A 22,095-nucleotide genomic window follows, 5' to 3' on the forward strand; every position below is an offset into this window, starting at 1 on the left:
GAGAGAAAGCGCTCTTCGGCAGGCAAATCCAGTCTCAGGATCCCATTCGTTCTTGAAGCGACACCGAACGGAGGATCTTGGAACCAGTCTACTCGAGCGCCACCTGACCCGGACATTAACACTATATTCGAGTTCTGAATGCAAGCGAGCATGGCTGGCAGGAACCTGCTCACGGGAATTTCGCCTCTTCGTAAGGCACTTGTCCAGGTGCACCAGGTACTGAAATCGGTATTGTGAAGTATTTATGGTTTAAAGAAGTACATATCTCGACAGATGTAAGGCAAAATTGTATGCTGTAAAGATTTGCTCATTATATATCGTTGTCACCTTGGTCAGATGGGGAAATGACCTTGGCCTTGGGCTTGATTTGTTTATGCAAGTCTTGAGTTATGTAAAATGATTTTATGGAATAGAAGAAAAAGTATCTCCTGATGTTTGTTTTATTTAAGTAAAGTGCTAATTAAAGCAGTTTCATGCCTCCATTTATGTATGATTTATCAGTTTTCCACACGTAGAATATAATCTGATAAAGGAAATTATCTTAAACTTTCATGTTTCTATACATGCATTAAATAACAGAGCCTGTTAACGAACCGAAACATTTGTAAACATCCAGTATAAAAACAACAACAACAACTAAAAACAAACATGCTGAGAGGTTTGTGACCTACATTGAGTTGGCATATGTTTTAAAAAAGCAATCTGTTTGACATTGCGTGTCTGAACCATTAATTATTATGCAGAGTTGTAGTAACAACATGCTTCAGAATAATATAATGCACTAACTGCCAAATCATCATTTCTGTGGAGGGAATTCTTTAATTGTAATGTGTAGTGTAATTGGTCTGTTTCCAAAGATGATTAATTTACCAGTTTCTTAAAACCAAATCTGATAATGCAGCAATGTTAATTCGACTTTGAACAATGAATTTCAATCACAGCACTGCTAATGTTTTTGTTTTGTTGACAATGTAAATCCACACAGACTTTTAAATGTGGTCAGTACAATGGTAAATCCCGCCAAGCAAAGATTGATCTAGTTATTTGACCTCAAATCTGCCACAAATGTACATAGAAATTCCTACTTCGGAAGTACTGATTTCTCAGTTCATATTATATAGTGATAACTAATGTTACAGCTTTGTAAAGTAACTTGAATTTCATTGACCATTTGGAGCAGCAGATAACTTTGTCCCTTTGTTCTTGTTTCCAGACACGGTTAGCCCAGACTGCTGCAGCTGCCGCCCCACAACTCAGTCCCAAGATAAAGAAGTTTCAGATCTACAGATGGGTAAGCATCATGTAGTGCATTTACTCCATAGAATTCATGTTCACCTTTTTGACAGCCACTGGTATTTCACCTCCACCATGGTCATGTTATTGTTACATCACTGGATAAGGGCGGCTTCCTGTATGTGATATTCTGGGTTCAGATGAGGATTCCATCTTTTCATGGATATGACTAGATTCTTAACAGCTACCAGTAATAAGAAATAGGAAAATACATACAAGCAAACAGAACCATGCCATTCACCAGTTATTTTGTAAAAACTACAGTCTCAGCTATTATAAGCTCACTATGATCAACTGATATCATTCCCAGAAAGGTGCATTTCAACTGTTTTGAGTGACCTTAAATGAAGGTCAGGGTCACTGTAATGATCATTTCTGAAATATTTCTGCTTCTCAGTGTCCACATTTTCTGGGTCAACATGTTGATAAGATCTAGGACATTGTGCCACTTCCTCCCATTACCTAATTTCTTTATTTCTGTAGCTATTTAGTTTAAAACTACCAGTCCATGGAGCCTAACTGTACATCAGATTGAGGATTTGATGTGTCCAGTAGGGATTGATTATCAAGGGGAGATACAATATCAATCACCTGTTCTTTGGGGTCTTTTTCACACGTCCAAGAATTGCATTTCTGTTCCTCAATAAAGTGGCATGTGATGCAGCCCTTAGTGTATCAAGCAGTCCGTGGAGACCTGTCGGTTGATTGTTGAGTTTCCTATTGTTTAAGCAGGACATAAATTAAACTGTCAACATGGTCAAGACATGTCAAATACATATGGTGTTATTTTGTCCTAGTTTTACCAGATATATTGCATGATACACCAACTGCTGACTTGTTATTGTATTTGTTATGCAATATCTGTGATCTGTATCAGATTTGCCTTGGTGGTTTCTTTGCAGGAATATAGATCATCAATACTGGTTTTGTCAAATCATGGAATCGATCCTGACTGTAATATGGAAGTGTTTCCACCTGGTGTTATGACCCACCCTGTTGTACATCATTCCATTCTCATTTCTAAAAATGCTGCACTGATGAATATGCCTGTTCTTAACCAATATCAATAAATCCAATTTGTGGAAGATGTTCTGTTCAAATTCTAGTGTGGTAACCATATTGAAAACAACAACAACTGTAGCCTCACATTTGTTGCAGGACCCTGACAAGGCTGGTGACAAGCCCCGTGTTCAAACCTATGAAGTAGACTTGAATCAGTAAGTGCTGCATGTATTCTACATGGGATTAATGGTGTATTGTCCATCGTCAGCTTCAGACTGATCACAAAAGTGGTTTGTTAAAAACAACTTTGAAGGAATTGTTGAAGTGCAACACTGTATCTAGAACAAATGAAATCTTCTCAATGCATGATGACTTGTGGACAAGAATTAAACATATACGATTTAAAAAAACCCATATTGATATTTACCAGTGATCCTGCTGCAATTATGTGTGGATGGTAATGGTCACAAGAATGGACATGTAGAACATTCAAAGTTTGATGTTGTTCATAGTTTATGTTAGTGTCAGGCTAAAATCACCTCTTTTCTAACTGATTGTGGAGCGATGGGTTAGCCTAGTGGTTACCATGGTTAAAGCATTGGCACATCATGCCTAAGACCCGGGCTTGATTCCCCACATGGGTACAATGTGTGAAGCAAATTTCTGGTGTCCCCTGTCTGGATCAGTATACTGATGGGCAGGGAAAAGTTGAAAATATTTCAGATATTCTCTTGAAGCACCTAGACAGCTGCAACTCTTTAAGGATATGTTGATCCAGAGTTTGTTTGTATTTGGCATTACATGAAAATGATGTTTGAAATGTACAATCCTTTCCATTTTCAGATGTGGTCCAATGGTTCTTGATGCTTTGATTAAGATTAAGAATGAGATGGACCCAACCTTGACCTTCAGAAGATCCTGCAGAGAGGGTATCTGTGGGTCCTGTTCCATGAACATTGAAGGGACAAACACCCTCGCATGTATATAGTAAGTCTTCCTACTCAGCATCTTAAGTCTTTAGCATTGTTAAACCTTTGATAATGAAAGGATTTGGCATCAGTAAAGTGGTGGAGATGCTTTTAGTGTTTTTGACATCTTTTAGAGGTCTTACATATTATTTTTATTGTTTGGATATTTGTTTGTGGTGAGTCTTTTTCAACTTATAATGTTGAACTTCAATTTGAAGTCATGTGGTTTTCGGATATCCCAGAGACATGATTTTCAAGAATACATATACATGTCTCCTTTATGACCTTGGAAAATCATTGGCACATTGAATGCCGATTTTGCAAAAGGTCATAATGACCTAAGTTGGGATTTGAAGGTAACTTTGATTGTTATTAATATTTTGTTTGACTTTATGCCTTTTGCTACAGGTATTTTTAAAGTCTTAGACATGTATTGGTTATATCATTTGAATGCTTTTGTGTGACAAGTGATGACAATCTTAGATCAGTGGAAGGTCACTCTGACCTAATTTGATTAAGAATCATGTGCAGCTTTGTTTGCTGTGTTGATCCCCCTGGAGACACCATAGTTGATTTATATGCTAGATAGCTGACTGGACACGCTACGTCATACACATTAAAAGATACTTTGTGTTTATCATAACTTGAAAAGTTTTTTACCGTAAGTGGATGAAATTGGCACATATTATCTTTAAGATTAGACATTTAATTGGTGAGCATTTCAAAGTTCTCACTTAGGTGCTTTCATTTTTATACATTTACAAGTACATTATGAGCCGACAGTAAGCTCTGGGAACAAAAAGGTTAAGGTAGAAATAAGACATGTCGGTGGTGAACAGGTCGAGAATGACCCCAGCAGTGTATCAAGCATCTGCACTTATGCCTTTAATTCCACTGATACCTGACCGTGGTTCGGTAACCATCACTCTTTGTTGGATCCAAGCAGGGTCAAATATGGTCAATGCATCCAACTTGGAAGTTCAAGTAGCAATCATTGATTTAAAGATATGAGATTGAAACATCTTGTTCATTAAAACAGAGGATAAAGGCCTCAAGCTTTGTTGGTAATACAGGCCCTTGGTGTACCAATTTGTTCAAGACATATTGACAGGGGTGGATGCCAGTGGCAGTGATGGAAAATGCTCATATACCATGTAAACGTAGTATATTTCGCGCAGGTTTTATTTTCGCGAAAACATTTTAGCGCGAAAATTTATACACCGCGAATAAACCTGTCATTCATTCAGTCTAGCCACGCTCGCCCCTGAGTTGTTACCATAACACATCAAGTTTGAAGACAGAAATCTACGGGAATCTTACAATGACGACTGATAGTAGCATAAAGAATCAAACTTAACTGTCGCTGTAATGGATTTCCCAAAACATAATTAAATAATGAGCCAAATCCCATCGCCGAATTAGCGAAAACAGCAATGTGTGTTGTGGCCGCCATGGAAATTGGTCACATGACAGATGGTTTGATACAAAACAGATTACCACGAAACGACTCGGAAAGAAATAATACAGCAGTATTTTATTTATTCATTTAGATACAAACGTTTCGTAATGAAGCGAATAGTCACTAACACTCAATCATCTCATTCACAACAACCCGGCTTGTTTGAAATCACAAAGAACTTCATATACAGTATAAGTTAATTAGTCAGATCGTCAGAATTCGGAACATAATACTGATGTGTTTTTCATCTCTTCCGGGAGTAAACGGGTTACTGTGTACTTGTATATCGCACAGACAGGGATTTCCTGTGAGTAAGTAATAAATGCCGCCTGACAGGTTCGGCCACTCTGTTTGTTTTCACTGCTATTAGTGGCGGCCAAAGAGACGGCTGGCAGTTCCGGCAATTACTGATTGCGCGAATAATTGACCGCGCGATGTAGTCTAAACTGTCAATTCCGCGAAAATTGCACCACGCGAAAATAAGTACGTTTACAGTAGTCTTTTCATAGGTGCTTACAATACAAATAACTAGACCCTAGGTATATATGTGTATTGTCACCGATGGGGTCTCAGCACTATATGAAAGGAAAGGGATGCATCAACGTCGAATTTCTGATTTCAGAGTAGTAAAATGCATTCAACGGATGAGCACTGTGATCTTAGCTATGAATTAGTTATCAAAACATTGGATCATACCAAAAAAAAAGATGCAAGGGGTGTTGGATTGTTTGACTCTCTATATTTTTGTACTTTTGTACAGTATTCATCTTTGCCTACTCATATGATACAATGAGAAATTGATGCATTAAATATATGTTTGGACTCTCTCTATTTTTTAACTTTTGTACAAAATTGAAATTGCATTTAATAAAATGCATTCATAAGGAGAAGTATATAGTTTGTGATGTTCAACCTTCTCGAGTAGTAATTTAGACTTGGTGCATAAACCTGGGAGTATAATAATGTAAGGTATACATAGTCGCACGGTAGGGATTAAACTTAGGTCTCTCTAATCTCAAATATCGTTGTTATAAAAATTGCTTAACATAAGGTAAGTTTTTCATTTTAGTTGGCTAGTGGTCCTACAAACTTAACCAAAAAAATGGGTGCTTTGTATAATATTCTGGTAGATACTTTTGTCTGCTCTCCTCATACCTAGGACATACAAGGAGGACATAGAACCCGTCTTCATCTGTGTTTCTACAGAAAGGGCAGAGCTATGCATCAGGGTCAGGGTTTTTAGCCCAATAGAAGCCGACCCCTTAATTAATGAACTTAAACTCTCCCAGTGTGTTAACACAGTCTGAAATTCGACCGATTAGCACAGAACCACTCAAGCATGATTTGACGGATTGGCACTGCTGGCTGTTCAAAATTCGACGGATTACCCTGTAATCAACCCAAGTTCATTGCAAGATGGACTCAATGATGGTCACTGCAAATAGCCCTATAAAACTATGCATGCAATTCATGCCTATAGATTTATCTTCAAAATGAGACAAAGATTACAAAAGACAAAACGTCACTTTGTAAGAAAGTGTCTTCGGAAGGTCTAAGTGTTGTGACTTTGTGATTCCAATCCCAGGTCCGAGTTTGTTGTTGATTGTATTGTGTACACACATGCCAGGCACCATAACATGATGATTCAACAGCCCTTGTCGGGGGACCCATCGACATTCTCTCCGACACAAAAGGGCCTAACCATTGTAATGAGTTGACCCTCATTTATTCATCTCATTCAAATCTGTTCCCATCAGTTTTGAATGAAAGTCTGTATGAATATTAATGTAAATCATGGAGATGATTACAAAAGCGTATTGTGGTATATCGGTAATACCATGCAGTTGTACTGAAAATGCATAGTTGATTCTTCAAACGTCTCTCCTCCCTTTATGATATCATATTTTGTTCAAACCATAAGTGTCAGTTTTATTCTTCAGTAGTAATGCAGGAAAATATTTGAATGTCAATACCGACACGTTTTTGTGAGGTGCTGTCTTTGTCGACATTTTAAGCTGTTGACTTCATATCCAGGCAAGCTTCAGTGGTTTGGCACAACTTGAGTTCACTCGGTGATCATAAATCTGATACTAATTTTCTGATAAGGTAATGGAGTAGTATGTTTATATCGCTCAAGTCAATTCTATTACAGAAACTACGCTGGCCAATATGTTCAGTATGATATATGGGACTTTCTACTTTCCAGTAAGACGGACACAAACCTGAGTAAAACCTGCAAGATCTATCCCCTGCCCCACATGTATGTTATCAAGGACCTTGTCCCGGTAAGTATGTCAGCCTATCATGTGATGTGAAAGTTTCACAACAATATTCTAGTTACAAAATGTTAACAATGTCTTTGATTGTGTTTATATTTATTGTGACTTTTGTGCTGAAAATAAGAGACAATTCAGCCTATTTATTGTTACACAGCTGAAGTAGGGGATGAGTTGCCTGCCATGCTGGTGGGGGACAGCCTTAAACCAGGGAAGGATCTATCTGCTGACAAGTGCCACCTGTAATATGTACTGCTCTGGTTGCAGTGGGGTGTATATGGGTGGAGTGTTATTTGTCTCTGTTTGCAGTTTGTTCATTGTGTTAACCTTCCTGCACTCTGATGTTATTTATTTCTGTAGGACATGAGCAACTTCTATGCCCAGTATCGTTCCATTGAACCGTACCTTCAGAAGAAGAATGAGACTGAGGCAGATGTTGGCAAAGAGCAGCACCTGCAGAGTGTGTCTGACCGGGCCAAGCTGGTAAGTTGCCTTAAGTAGGGTATTTCATGTAGCAATGAGTTCTTGTGTTGTTGTAGGCGCGAGCCTTGTTGGTAAATATCCTTACTCAGTGATTGTTGTTACATTTACCAGAGGCTCCAGTGGAACATTTCCTTGTGTTAAATGGGGAGGTGGGGTATATTAATGGTTAAAGGGTTTGCTTGTCTCGCTGAAGACCTGGGTTTGATTACCCACATGGGTACAATGTGTGAAGCCCATGTCTGGTGTCCCCCTCCGTGATGTTGCTGGAATGTTTCTGGAATATTGCTAAAAGCAGCGTAAATGCCTACTCACTCACTCACTCTGTGTTGAATGTCTAGCTGATGTGTGTTGTAATACAAGTCCATATGAACCCTGTGGCAGTTTGCTTGTATAAGATGTACATACAACATGCGGTCTGTGGTCGTTCCCAGGGCCCACCAGCTTTAGACGTAGGTATTTTCTATCTTTAAGGTATGAACATTAGGTTGGAGCAAATCTATTTAGCTCACTGTTAATATTAAAGTTCAATTGAATGTCATGTTAAATAGAATTACCATACTACTTTGCATTTGTGAAACATGTACTTTATGGTTTCCGAGATGTAAGACAAAGAAAGTGCTTAGGCTCCATGTTGTTGGTTGTGAAGATGTTGGTTGTGAAGACGTTGGTTGTGAAGATGTTGCCATGTGTTCCAGGATGGGCTGTACGAGTGTATCCTGTGTGCATGCTGCTCCACGTCCTGTCCTAGCTACTGGTGGAACTCGGACAAGTACCTGGGACCAGCTGTCCTCATGCAGGCTTACAGGTATATCATACACAAGGCACAATTAGGGCACAAATCATTGTCACAGTCAAGTCATGATTTCAGAAAGGCAAGGATCATATAACTTCTACACATGATCAGCTATACAATATATGTCTTTTGTTAACTGATAAACTTCGCGTTTTATGCTGCCAAGTGCATGAAATGTTGTCAGACATGAAGCTAATGCACCAAACTTGGAATGGCTTTTGAGCAAACCCGAACATACAGCTAGTTCTGCAATTGTTGTAAAACTTTAACGGGACTCATTGTTAGGTGTTGGGTTTTAATGTATTAAGTAAGCAGATAAAGAAATATCATATGATGTAATGCACAGCCAGTCATCATGCTTTTGAAGTCAGTGAAGTATGTATCCTGAATACTGATCTTAATCATAAAATCCATTAAGGCCTTGTGTCAGAAATGATAAATCATACATTTTGAAGGGCATTGTGAATACTGGCTCACTTTTCATACAAACAACACTTATTTTTATGTCATACTCATAGGTCATCCATGGTCTTAAATCAAACCTATCATGAATCAAATTCCTGACGTATTGTTGATTAAAAGCATCAATTGAGGGCACTGACTTAAGCAAAAGAACATGCATAAAGCAATTCCAGTTATGATGGCTGCTTGCCTGATATGTCAGCAGTATAATTAGTTGAGTTTGTTGTGTAGGTGGATGATTGATTCTCGGGATGACTTCACCGACGAACGGCTGGCCAAGATGGAGGACAAGTTCTCAGTTTACAGATGCCACACTATCATGAACTGTACCAAAACTTGTCCCAAGGTAAATACAACTGATGGTTCAACTGAACCCCTTCAAGTATAGGTTTACATCAGAAACTTTATAGAGGTCATAATACAAGTTTTTTGGGTTGGTGAACAGCTATATTTGGAATACCTTGTAGTAAGTGGCATAAGTTTAAATGCATAGTCCGTATTCTGGTACTGTACATGAATACTATAGTCCGAGGGAGGAGTGCAAAGAAAGGGACAGCCAGGTGTGCGAGAAAGGATGGAGACGGCACAGTACAGGTTCACGAAACAATAACTTTGTCGGCACTTGTGCACGTGCTTCTCTAACTTCTGGCTGTCCCTTTCTTTGCACTCCCCCCTCGTAACAAATAGTGAAATGTGTCCATATTTTAATGATAGTTTGTTAAACAACTTTTTTATTTTTAAGACATAAATTCTGCAAATAAATCACAGAGTTTGTGTGATGTTTTGATTATGATCAGCGTTTCATTGAGTATTATATGTTTATTAGTTTTCGAGTTAGATTGCAATTCATCAGTCCGCTTTTGAGCCAAACGGACTATAGGTGTGATAATCTCCTTATCATAAAATGTCAATCCTAAATTCTGTCATTGAAAAGCCTGTTATAATCTCTCAGAAGTTCTGAAATGTTCACATCAATATATGTGACATGTGATGATCTGTGATGAGTCAGCAATCGGTACACTTTGGAGTGAAACCTGTTTCTTAGGCAATATAGCAAATACACATTCGCCAACTATAAACTGCAGTTTTGCCATTCTTGGCCAGCAAGAGTAACTGCCCTTTGTCAAAGGGAAGCAACTCCAACCCTAGGCTTTGTGATGTGTTTACTTTGAATATGTGGTCTGTCTTCATGCAGATGGTGATAATGTCAAATTGAAACCAGGTAGCGATTCAGATATATTTCAAACATTTTCAGATGTTGATGTTTATTAATTGGGGAAAAAGACCTGAGCTACAAGAGGTTTACAAGCACCCGCATGGACAGTGATACCACTGGTTCTTACTGTTGAACAATATGTCCAAAGCTGCCCAAACTGGTGAACTTGTCTCAGCTCTGACATGATTCTTTGTTAACCGTTTTATTATGAGTCGGGGCCTGCAACTGTGTATTGTTTTAGTTTTGCACATTGCGTATGATTTCAGGGTCTGAATCCAGGACGGGCGATCGGAGAGATGAAGAAAATGCTCCTGTCCTACAACAAGAGTGCTGCAGCTCATGCATGATGATACAAGCACCAGCAGACTGTCACATGCAACCACAGGTCACCAGCTTTGCTGAGTGATCCTTCAACCAGCTATACTAGGACACTCATGCCCTTGCTTCACTGTCAGTCTGACCGTAGCAATGTAGTAACACAGACAATGTAGAATAAATGTCAAATGTTGAAGACTTGCATATGTTGCAGGTTGAATTCAATGGGTTTCAGATGTTATTTGGCAATGATGTTATTTCAAGGTATTTATGACACTGGTGTGAACATATATATTTGCGATTATTTTCAGTATACATGTATGTATATGCATGAAAGGTGGTTGAGGAGGACAGTGCTATTCTGCCTCAGAGTAAGGATGATTATGCTTGTTATGTTTGTGATATTGACTTGTTCATGTATTTTACTTGTTAAGCAGGTTGAGAAGAAGACCCTTTGATGCTGCCATCAAAAATCTGTTGGACATTTGCCTAGTTAGCTGTGGACAGTAATGTTGACTTCACTAAATCCACACATTCTTCTATGCAGCTACATCTTACACGGTGGCATTGGTCAGACCGTGTACTAGGTATCTAGTCACAGCTAAGGTTAACAAAATAAGTAAAGTTTGTGTGTGGAATAAATTGATTCTCATGACCAATTTATTTTGTTCGATATGTAAATGTCACAAATGTGACACTGTAATGAATTGGTTGCTGTGACATCTGCACTATTTGTTCCAAGGTTTGCCGAGGTACGTCAGGGAGGTGTGCAGGGAACCATGCACTACATAGAGCAGCCACCTTCCCTCTCGGACAGCACTTGCAGTTGATCTTCCTTAGTGGTGTCTTCATGGCCCTCGTGGACAATCAGTCTGCTATAGACCATGTTCTAATAGATGTGGAAACACTACTGCTAGGATCTTGTGGTCAGTTACATGGCTATCTGGTGTTAATGAACTGTGTTTCACTGACTTTTGCACTATTTCGACCAATGAACAAGACATTTTACACACAACACTTGTTTTAGGTTATTGTGTAAGTGTACATATATTTGTAGTGAATAAAACTTGGTCTATGCATAACTTTTGTTTCTGAGTAGTCAGTTCTACATCCTTGGTTGGCTTCAGGTTTTTATGACCTCATGTTATTCATCCTTCTATCAGGAATGAAATCGACATTAACATGGCATGTACGATCCCACCAATGTCCTCAGAAAGTTGTTGACAGATGACATGGCAGTCATATTTAAACTTCTAATTTCCTTCTTGGATATTTGTATTATGTATAATTTGAGACCTGATGATGGGCATGTGTTTGGTTTAGCATGTAGGGTGTACATGAAATGTCTTTGTGGCTCAGATCTGCGTGTTTGTTTGATTGTGTATAAGTACTGTTGTGCATAAATATCTACCATTGCTGGAGGATCAGACAACTTTCTTCCCTTGCTTCAGCCTTGCTTCGGCCCTACTTATGGAATGAGGTTCTATGTTTTTGGTCACCTTCAAGTTATTCGAAGATGCATTTCTGAAATTCACTGCTAATATCTCAGTATGACATTTTATTCTTGTTGAAATGCAAAATAATCTTTTTTGGAAATAAATTGTTTCATGTTAATGAAAGGCTGTGTTTTATCTGAAACATCGATTGCCCACCCTGAGATAGTAAGATTAGTATTTCAATATTCAATGGCTCGAGAGCCAGTGGTACTTGTTGTTACCCTGACTGGTGCTTGTCATTAAGGGAATAGAACAAGGAGTCACTAGAATGTGTCCGTGAGGTATCCATATTCAACTGGCATGCTATATGTGGGTTTGCAATATACAATTGGTCTAGTTGACCAAGCAGTCACACACATGCAAGTAAGATGATAAACACCACTTCACCTAATCCCATCTGTTTGAAAAACATGATCTTATATACACATGTAGTAGAATACCTGCTTGAGTATATCTAAAGTTAAACAATTGTTTAGTCATGGATTCAGAAGAAAAAGTAAGATGTCCGAGTTTCCCCCCTATTGCCACACAGAAGTGCCTTTACAACACAGGCCTCTTTTGGAACTTGCAAAGATGATGGTCAGTTTTTAATGTGCCAGTTTGTAACAAGCATCAGGGGAAACCTTAACTTGATTATGGAACATTTCTTGAAAGTGGCTGGGCTGGGAAAATATTATGATGTTCGAATATTTAAATCCTGGTAAAATAATAGTGTCAGATACAATTGCTTCCCTGCATCTAAATTCCTTTGAGTTGGATTATGAAGTTCATCCATATCAGATCTAAAGGTTTCCTCCGGTACAGCTACAAGAACATATGATATTGCTTGTATAACTGGATGTTTTATAAATGAATCCCCAGTAGTAGATCTGGGAGACGATCTGTGTGCAGCTGATTTACGAGTCGAATACACGCTGAAATGCAGTCTGGTTCCCTGGGCGTGTCATCTGAACAGGAGAGAGACAAACTTCTAAAAACGGAGATCTGCTTTTAAACAGCAAAAGTACGATAAACAACACTAGTTACATACATTTTTGAGATGCTGCTCACATACATAACATCATCTTCGTAGTCAGAGGTGTCTCAGTTCGCTGTGCAGAATTGTCTAGTCTTCATGTTTGCTGTCATACCGGTCTAGTGATGCAATATATAGTAGATCAAATGTTCCAAATAATTATTCCATCCGGGATTTGTTGATATGTCCAGTGATCGTTTCTGTCTCTTCTCTTTCGGTGTCGGGGCGTTGGGGTAGCCTAGTGGTTAAAGCGTTCGCTCGTCACGCTGAACACCCGGGTTCGATTCCCTATGTGGCTTCAATGTGTGTAGCCCATTTCTGGTGTCCCCCGCCGTGATATTGCTGGAATATTGCTAAAAGCGTTGTAACCATACCCATTCACGATTCCCCACATGGGTACAATGTGTGAAGCCAATTTGTGGTTGCCCCCACCGTGATATTGCTGGAATATTGCAAAAAGCGGCGTAAAACTAAATTCAGCCATTCCTTTGTGGTGTCGGCACGAAGAACCGGGTAATGTTTACACGCAGATGCACACACCTTGTCCCAGACTAACATCTAGTCTCTGAAATCAACATTTTACAGAAGGAAAAAACGATTTCGAAATCATGTTAATAAAATATGATAAATTGGAGCCCAGAGGCTTTCTTCATCCTGAAGCTGGTAATCTAGACTTGCCACACATTCTAGACATGTATTGAGGATATTTGTTTCAGGGTCGTTGCCGTGAGACTTTGCTCGTCTCATTACTTTTATAGGGTCACGTGCAATACCTAGGAGAACCGCATGCAAGGAAATCAGCAGCTCACATCAAGGTGTCTTGCATGTGTCGCCCAAGATGTGCAATCACCGGACTTCTCATCGACTCATCCTGAACATTTAGCGTCCTCAGTCCGACACAAGGAAACAATGCAGCGTTACTTGTTTCGTACCTCGGCGAAAAAAACCACTTTTCATTTTGTGTTTAACCTCGAAATGTGAGTGAGTATGGTTTTACGCCGCTTTTTAGCAATATTCCAGCAATATCACGGCGGGTCCTCGAAATGTGTATGAATAAATATACTTATAAGTTGGAAAAGAACCCGTATGGAGCAAATCCAAGGCAACAAACCTGACCAGGTCCTTCTAGATAAACCAAATGGAATTACTGAATTTCTTGTCATTTTGACCCAAATCTGCATGACAAGACACAACATGGCAAAAATATGGCCCTAAGTTGATGGTGAGCTTAACGAGCCTGTTCTGTATCAGGATCACCCGAACCTTCTTTGCTACATTCATTAATTTTAATCCTTAAAAGAGACAAGAGCCTGTCAACATAGTGAAGCCCATTTCTGGTGCTGAATTTCGTCCTGGACTGTATGCCTGTGTCAGTTGCTTCGTCGTTAGACACAGGGAAGTTCCGCACTGCTGGGTCCTAGCCCCACACCAGACAAGGAAGGTAAATTCAGCGCCCAATAAAAGATGACCTATTTCAATTGCATGGGTTTATCCACACTGCTGTATATACATTGTAGTGAGGGAACGCTTAGTCTACTCTGGAATACTGGAGCCACGAGGTGCCGTGTCATTACTGACACTGGACATTTTCACAGTCTTATGTTCGGACAAGTGTCCGTAGCACCTGACGAATATTGACTCTTCTTGTTACGTACGATACAGCAAACTACACGCAGGAGACGGAAACTAAATGACTGAATATTTCTAAAGCAGGAAGTAAATTTGCGTCGCGTCACGGCTGGGAGATCGGGCTCTGAAACACCATGCCGAATTGGCGAGCAGTGGCAACTAGCTCGGTGGTCCTGGGGGTTGGGTGTGTCCTGTCAGGATTCCTGACCACTACCTCGCAGCAGTAAGTACAGTTTGTCTAATTCCTGTTTGTTAAAGCACAAGCATATCACTACATACAGTACAGCTTGCCTACTTCATGTTTGTTAAAACATAAGTATATCACTACATACAGTGCAGCTCGCCTACTTCCTGTTTCTTAAAACACAAGTATATCACCACAGATAGTACAGCCTTTCTACTTCATGTCTGTTAAAAACAAGCATATCACTACAGATAGTACAGCTTTTCTACTTCATGTTTGTTAAACACAAGTATATCACCACAGATAGTACAGCTTTTCTACTTCATGTTTGTTAAACACAAGTATATCACTACAGATAGTACAGCTTTTCTACTTCATGTTTGTTAAACACAAGTATATCACTACAGATAGTACAGCTTTTTTACTTCATGTTTGTTAAAATCAAGCATATCACTACATACAGTACAGCTTGCCTGCTTCATGTCTGTTAAACACAAGTATATCACCACAGAAAGTACAGCTTTTCTACTTCATGTTTGTTAAACACAAGTATATCACCACAGATAGTACAGCTTTTCTACTTCATGTTTGTTAAACACAAGTATATCACTACAGATAGTACAGCTTTTCTACTTCATGTTTGTTAAACACAAGTATATCACTACAGATAGTACAGCTTTTCTACTTCATGTTTGTTAAACACAAGTATATCACTACAGATAGTACAGCTTTTCTACTTCATGTTTGTTAAACACAAGTATATCACTACAGATAGTACAGCTTTTTCTACTTCATGTTTGTTAAACACAAGTATATCACTACAGATAGTACAGCACTAAACACAGATAAACACAGATAGTACAGCTTTTCTACTTCATGTTTGTTAAACACAAGTATATCACTACAGATAGTACAGCTTTTCTACTTCATGTTTGTTAAACACAAGTATATCACTACAGATAGTACAGCTTTTCTACTTCATGTTTGTTAAAACACAAGTATATCACTACAGATAGTACAGCTTTTCTACTTCATGTTTGTTAAACACAAATTATATCACTACAGATAGTACAGCTTTTCTACTTCATGTTTGTTAAACACATATCACTACAGATAGTTACTTCATGTTTGTTAAACACAAGTATATCACTACATACAGTACATCTTTTCTACTTCATGTTTGTTAAAACACAAGCATATCACTACATACAGTACATCTTTTCTACTTCATGTTTGTTAAACACAAGTATATCACTACAGATAGTACAGCTTGCCTACTTGTTTGTTATGACTACTTCCTGGCTAAAATACTAAACGTTAGTGTGTTGGTCACAATAGTAATCAATTTCTTAAGTCAGCCCCCAAAATAGGTCTGTATGTGAACAATGTGTGGACGCCATGTCTACTATACACTAACCGGAAATTGGCGTTGTAGTAGACATGGCGTCCACATCTAGTACAACGTGTCTAATTTACATCTACTACTGTGTTTTGGTACAAGAATGTCAAGGCCCGGGATTCCCATAACAGATGTCTAGTATGGAAGCTGAGGTTTGTATTAAAGCTGCCATTTAATGTCAGTTGCTTATTACCGCCATCTGGGGGCGGTGGGGTAGCCTAGTGGTAAAAACGTTCGCTCCTCACGTCCTTCTCGAAAACCCATTCTCACTCTTTTTGCGGCGTAAAACGAAAGTCACTCACTATTGCCGCCATCTCATTATTTAATCTATATAATAAAATAAGGATATAATTCGCGACTAAATCTTTCCTTCACTAGGATGTCCGTGTTGACACGTGTCTTTACTTCCTCTCATATTACATGTCAGTATATATGCGGAGTAAGGTTCATAGTTTATCGACAGTTTGTTGGGGTGTATTCAGAGGGAAGAAATATTCCCTGAACAACACATGATACAATCGTCCGTACTTGTATTCCACTTTATGAAAATATTCAAGCAATATGACGATTTTGTAAATTGACGGTCTGCAAATTTGGTGGTCTGGACCAGATAATCCAGTGATTGACATAGTGAGCATCTATTTACTCTATTGCGATACGATGACAGGTATTAACCAAGTCCGAGAGCCTGACAACCCGATCCTGGTTGTCACCTCTATACGACAAACATGGGTCTCTCCATTACATTACAATGTACAAGGGTATTCTAGATCAGTCTTGCACTGCACCCAGACAGGGCCCAGAAAATGTTCCGGTGCATTTGTTTGTGTCAAGGATGTCATAAGGCATAAACATTTTACCTGTGTCGTTTGGCTGTGGATTCTAGTTGCCAGCTTTGTCATCCAACATGTCAGCGGTAACACACGTGATATTGCAGATTACTCTTTCTGAGACGGGTAAACATTCTGGTACACAGTTGGGGTTGAATCCCACCCGGGATTCTGAGAGAGGCACATAATCGCCAGGACGAAAGTAAATAACATAACCGCACCAGCCACCAAGCCTCGGTGTAATCCCAACCGTAACATTTGTTACATTTGACCACTTTCAAAAAACTATCTTACTAAGTGACTCCAGAGCATGGCTTATGTGAAACACACATTCGACTGACGTGAAGGTGACTGCTAAATGCATAACTGACCTTATGGCATTGAAATGAATGTCTCGACTGGAATATGCGTCCAGGAAAGACTCTAGAACACTTACCAACAGTCGTGCTGCCTCTTATCATCAACATGTATTTGATTTGCCAGATGGGCTGCACACGCCAACACTACAGGACGGCCTCGGTCACGGCTGCACACGTTCGACCACTCCTTCTTCATGGTAAGATCACCCATCTACCCACTCACCTACCTTACCAACCACACAACCACCAACCCACCCACCTACCTACCCACCCACCCACCGACCTACCTACCTACCTACTACCTTACTGCCTACCCATCTACCTACCTACCTACCCACCCGCCTACCTATCTCCCACCCACCCATCTACCTATCTCCCACCCACCCACCTTACTGCCTACCCATCTACCTACCACCCAACTACCTACCTACCAACCTACCTACCCACCCCACCTACCTACGTACCCACCAGCCTAAACACCGACCCAACCTACCTATCTACCTACCTACCTACATACCTATCTACATTCATACATACCTATCTACCCACCTACCTAAACACCCACCCAACCTACCTACCCACCCATCTACCCACCTACCTTGCTACCAACGTACCTACCCACCCCACCTACCTACCTACCTACCCATCAACCTAAACACCCACCCACCCACCTACTTGCCTACCTACTTACGGTACCAACATACCCACCTACCAATCTACCCACCTACCTACATACCCACCCAGCTATTTACCTACCTACCCACCTACTTACGGTACCAACCTACCTACCCACCTACTTACGGTACCAACATACCCACCTACCTACCCACCCATCTACCCACCTACCTACATACCCACCCAGGTATTTATTTACCTACCTACCTACCTAACTAACACACACACACACACACACACACACACACACACACACACACACACACACACACACACACACACACACACACACACACACACACACACACACACACACACACACACACACACACACACACACACACACACATACATACATACATACCTGGGTGCGGTGGGGGTAGCATAGTGGTTAAAGCGTTCGCTCGTCACGCCGAAGACCCGAATTCGATTCTCCACAGGGGTACAAGGTGTGAAGCCCATACCCGCCGTGATATTGCTGAAATATTGCTAAATGCGGCGTAAAACCCAACTCACTCACTCACCAACCTAACTACTGACCTAATTACCTATATTTACCTACCTACTTACAGTACCCACCTACCCACCAACTTCGTATTTTCGCGTGTGAGAACATCTCGGTAAATCACACGTACATAGCCTTCTTGACATGTCGCCACGCAATGTAATATTAACGTCTGTTTCAGCAAACATTCCTATTCCTAGGCCAACTGTCGTGCCTTGGACTTCACTCCATCATACGTAAAATACGCGGTCCGCAACCTGCTGTAGAGGAGGACCAGGTGCCAGATGGAAGAGTCGCGGCCCAGAGGCGGGCTAGAGCAAGAAATAAGATGGAAGAAAATAGAAAGCAAAACCCTCAAGTTAGGAATGAAAGGTCCATAGAGGAGGAGCTCGTCGAAGCAGCAGTGGACGTGAGGGTGCGTGGGAGAGAAGACAAAACCGTAAAGGACGCTGCGGGTAAGTCATCATCAACATGTCTTCATCGTCTTGTAGATATCGGACGAGCTGGCATATTACTTCAGATCTATTTATGGCGGATTTTATAATTACACTTGACATGAAATACCGTTTGTTTTTGTCCTTTTGTAAACTTAAATAATCAGAGACAATTAATGGGACCACTTTGCTGAATACCAAGAGATTTTTATAAAGGGAAATATGCCACTGTTTATACTCAGCAATACAATTGGCGGCCAGGAGGAAACATGAAGTCCTTCCCCAAACCATTGTGAGGAACTAGGGGAGAGTGTGCGCCCAGCACCGATGCTGGTCAATAAAGGCGACTACATTTGCCAGTTTGTTTGTTGTAGTTACTTTCCTTTGCAAGAGTGAGTGAGTTTAGTTTTACGCCACTTTAGCAATATTCCAGCAATATCACGGCTGGGGACACCAGAGGTGGCCTTCACACTTTGTTCCCATGTGGGGAATCGAACCCGGGTCTTCGGCTTGACGTGCGAACGCTTTAACAACTAGGCACCACCACCCTTCGCAAGATAGGGAATCTGAGTTTCGTTAGTTTCGTTTCTTTGAGTTGTTTTCAAAAAACGTACCTTCATTCAAATGAAAACAATTAATTAAAGTTCGTAACTGAAAATACATCCACGTTACAATAACGTTTGTTTAGGGGATATTATTGAATTTATAAAACAACTTTGTTAATCAAAACATGCTCTTCCATAATGTGTTCACGTCATAATGTGTAAGTGAATGCTGAATCGACGTCAAGCCAGCATGGTATTCAGTTGTTTTGTTTCGGAAAAATATGATTGCTTCCGTCACATTACGGGAGTGATAATCTTCGTTACATAGGGGAAGATGTCCGTGGACAGGTTCAGGCAGCCGGGGATGGAGTTATCGGGGGTCCCGTGGTCGGCGTTCAGGTGGAGGAGACGGAGGAGGGCCTGAGACAGAGGCGCCAGAGGGAACAGAGAGAACAGATGATACGAGAAGCAGGCCCCAGGAGAGGACCCAGGCTGGCCAGAAAAATTAAACCAAAGGACAAAAAGGAATACAACAAGATTATATTTCTGCCATGTGCGCTCTGCGACTTTGCAAGAACAGGGTTACTGTTTATTGGACTGCGTCAGACATTCCCTAGTAGTTTCATCATGCTGCAGGGTGAGTGGTATGTGGGATCTACCCCACCCAAACACATTTGGGAACCGTCCTCTACCATTATCAAGTTTTATGAAACTGTACGTATTTCATTCGATATCAATAAAAAGGTAAAGGGGTTTTAATAAATACAATACCATACAACAGCGATTGGACAATAACACAGCGAGGATTCCATCTGAGATTATTTCATGAGGACAAGCTAGAGACATGTTTGAATCGAACTCATTATTACGTGATATTATAATTGTTTGAAGGTGTTGGGTTGCTGGCAACATGTACATTGACCGTGGCGTTTGTTGGCCGCGAAAAGACCGTGCGTAAACTGCAGTGGGTTGGTGCCTCGATATGTGCTGTGGGACTGGCGGTGATCGGCCTGAGGGACTATGTGTGGGGGAAGGACAACACATATGACCCGTACGGGATAGCTGCCGGTGAGTTATTGTGCGGTATGTAAACATGTAAAACATTGAATAATTGTTTGCAAAAAGTCAAATTGTTGGATGTTTATTTTCTTGACTGAATGTAGCCTTCGGGATGGTATGCTCTTAATGACGGGAGCGAGACGCCTAGCTAGATTCACAATCAAAATGTGTCTGCCAGTTCCAATCCCAGATTCTGACTGATGGTGATTCGCGATTTCTCAGCACCATGCACCACTTTACCAAACTGTGATACGCATCACTCTTCTCCTACCTAAAGCTGACACACACCAGTAAGGCTACAGTACTACTGAGATCAACATTGGATCCAACTCTCTCACTAGTGACTATGGTCGGTTTTTTCAGGGGACCTGCTGATTGTCATGGCACAGCTGATGACGTCAATTCAGGTGATCCTTGAGCAGCGCTTTGTGAAGAAACACGATATAGATCCACTTGTGGCTGTTGGACTTGAAGGTATGCAGTGAATATAAGCAGGATGTGAAACACAAGGTATCAGAGCGCCACGGTAAAGCCTATATTTGTTTCACGTGTACTCGATGTCACACACTACTGGTATGTTTATTGTTCTGTGGGGTTTGTAAGCTCAGAGGGGTTTTGAAGAACTGCTTTTTCGCCAACGTGCAGAGTAAACGGCATGGGCGGATCCAAGAATGTGGAAAAGGGAGGGGGGGACCCCCTGACCCCCTTGGCTCCGCCAACGCCAAAAAAATCTTCAATGTGGTCATAAGTCATTTCCCCTGAAACCCACCCACCCCCAACCCTTGGATCCGCCCATGAACGGGTGTGTTATATACCATATAATGGTTTTAATTTATCCCAGAGTAGATGTGAATATACACACTGCTACAAATCACATTACTGTTGTTGTGAAAATTTGAAATGCAAGGGGCGGTGGTGTAGCCTAATGACTAAAGAACCGGGTTCGATTCCCCACAATGTGTGAAGCCCATTTCTGGTGTCCCCCGCCGTGATATTGCTGGAATAATGATAAAAGCGGCGTAAAGCCATAGTCACTCATTCACTCACAATTAAAGTCCAATTTCTTGAAGGCGTGCTTATGAATAATCAAAAAGCTCATTCCGACCTTAAGTTTCTTTCAGAAGTGTCTACCAGGATCACGGCTCTTTGTGACATGGAGCTACGTTGTAATGTCGAAACCTCTCATTCTGAATTCCATGCTGTATTATCCATAGTGTTTATTATTACGTCAGAAATATGATGCTTAAATCATCACAATTTCACTCGCAACATACAGCATCAGAAACTGTAACCTCTTAATGATTTGTAGGTATACACAGGGCACTGTAACCTCTGCTATTTGTAGGTATACACAGGACACTAACCTCTGTGTCAATTGTAGGTATACGCAGGACACTGTAACCTCTGTGTCAATTGTAGGTATACACAGGACACTAACCTCTGTGTCAATTGTAGGTATACACAGGACACTGTAACCTCAGTGTCAATTGTAGGTATACATAGGACACTGTAACCTCTGTGTCAATTGTAGGTATACACAGGACACTAACCTCTGTGTCAATTGTAGGTATACACAGAATACTAACCTCTGTGTCAATTGTAGGTATAAACAGGACACTAACCTCTGTGTCAATTGTAGGTATACACAGGACACTGTAACCTCTGTGTCAATTGTAGGTATACACAGGACACTAACCT

The 22,095-nt window shown here is 40.5% G+C and overlaps 2 protein-coding genes across 2 annotated transcripts; both read left to right on the forward strand.

Annotated features, from left to right (window-relative positions):
* The first annotated feature begins 59 nt into the window (after window positions 1-59).
* Window positions 60-11,349, forward strand: LOC124272598 (succinate dehydrogenase [ubiquinone] iron-sulfur subunit, mitochondrial-like). The gene is made up of 9 exons (XM_046707798.1): window positions 60-216; window positions 1,214-1,291; window positions 2,452-2,510; window positions 3,139-3,282; window positions 6,929-7,007; window positions 7,359-7,481; window positions 8,177-8,286; window positions 8,968-9,082; window positions 10,219-11,349. The coding sequence occupies exons 1-9, from the start codon at window positions 139-141 to the stop codon at window positions 10,297-10,299; spliced, it is 867 nt and encodes a 288-aa protein (XP_046563754.1). The 5' UTR covers window positions 60-138; the 3' UTR covers window positions 10,300-11,349.
* A 2,904-nt stretch (window positions 11,350-14,253) lies between these two features.
* Window positions 14,254-20,909, forward strand: LOC124272599. The gene is made up of 6 exons (XM_046707799.1): window positions 14,254-14,630; window positions 17,304-17,376; window positions 18,541-18,814; window positions 19,667-19,975; window positions 20,230-20,406; window positions 20,761-20,909. Exons 1-6 carry the CDS (start codon window positions 14,542-14,544, stop codon window positions 20,880-20,882), a joined length of 1,044 nt encoding a protein of 347 aa, XP_046563755.1. The 5' UTR covers window positions 14,254-14,541; the 3' UTR covers window positions 20,883-20,909.
* The last annotated feature ends 1,186 nt before the right edge of the window (window positions 20,910-22,095 follow it).

Source organism: Haliotis rubra, unplaced genomic scaffold, assembly GCF_003918875.1.
Source record: "Haliotis rubra isolate DU_JTF1 unplaced genomic scaffold, ASM391887v1 Scf1709, whole genome shotgun sequence".
Classification (NCBI taxonomy): domain Eukaryota; kingdom Metazoa; phylum Mollusca; class Gastropoda; order Lepetellida; family Haliotidae; genus Haliotis; species Haliotis rubra.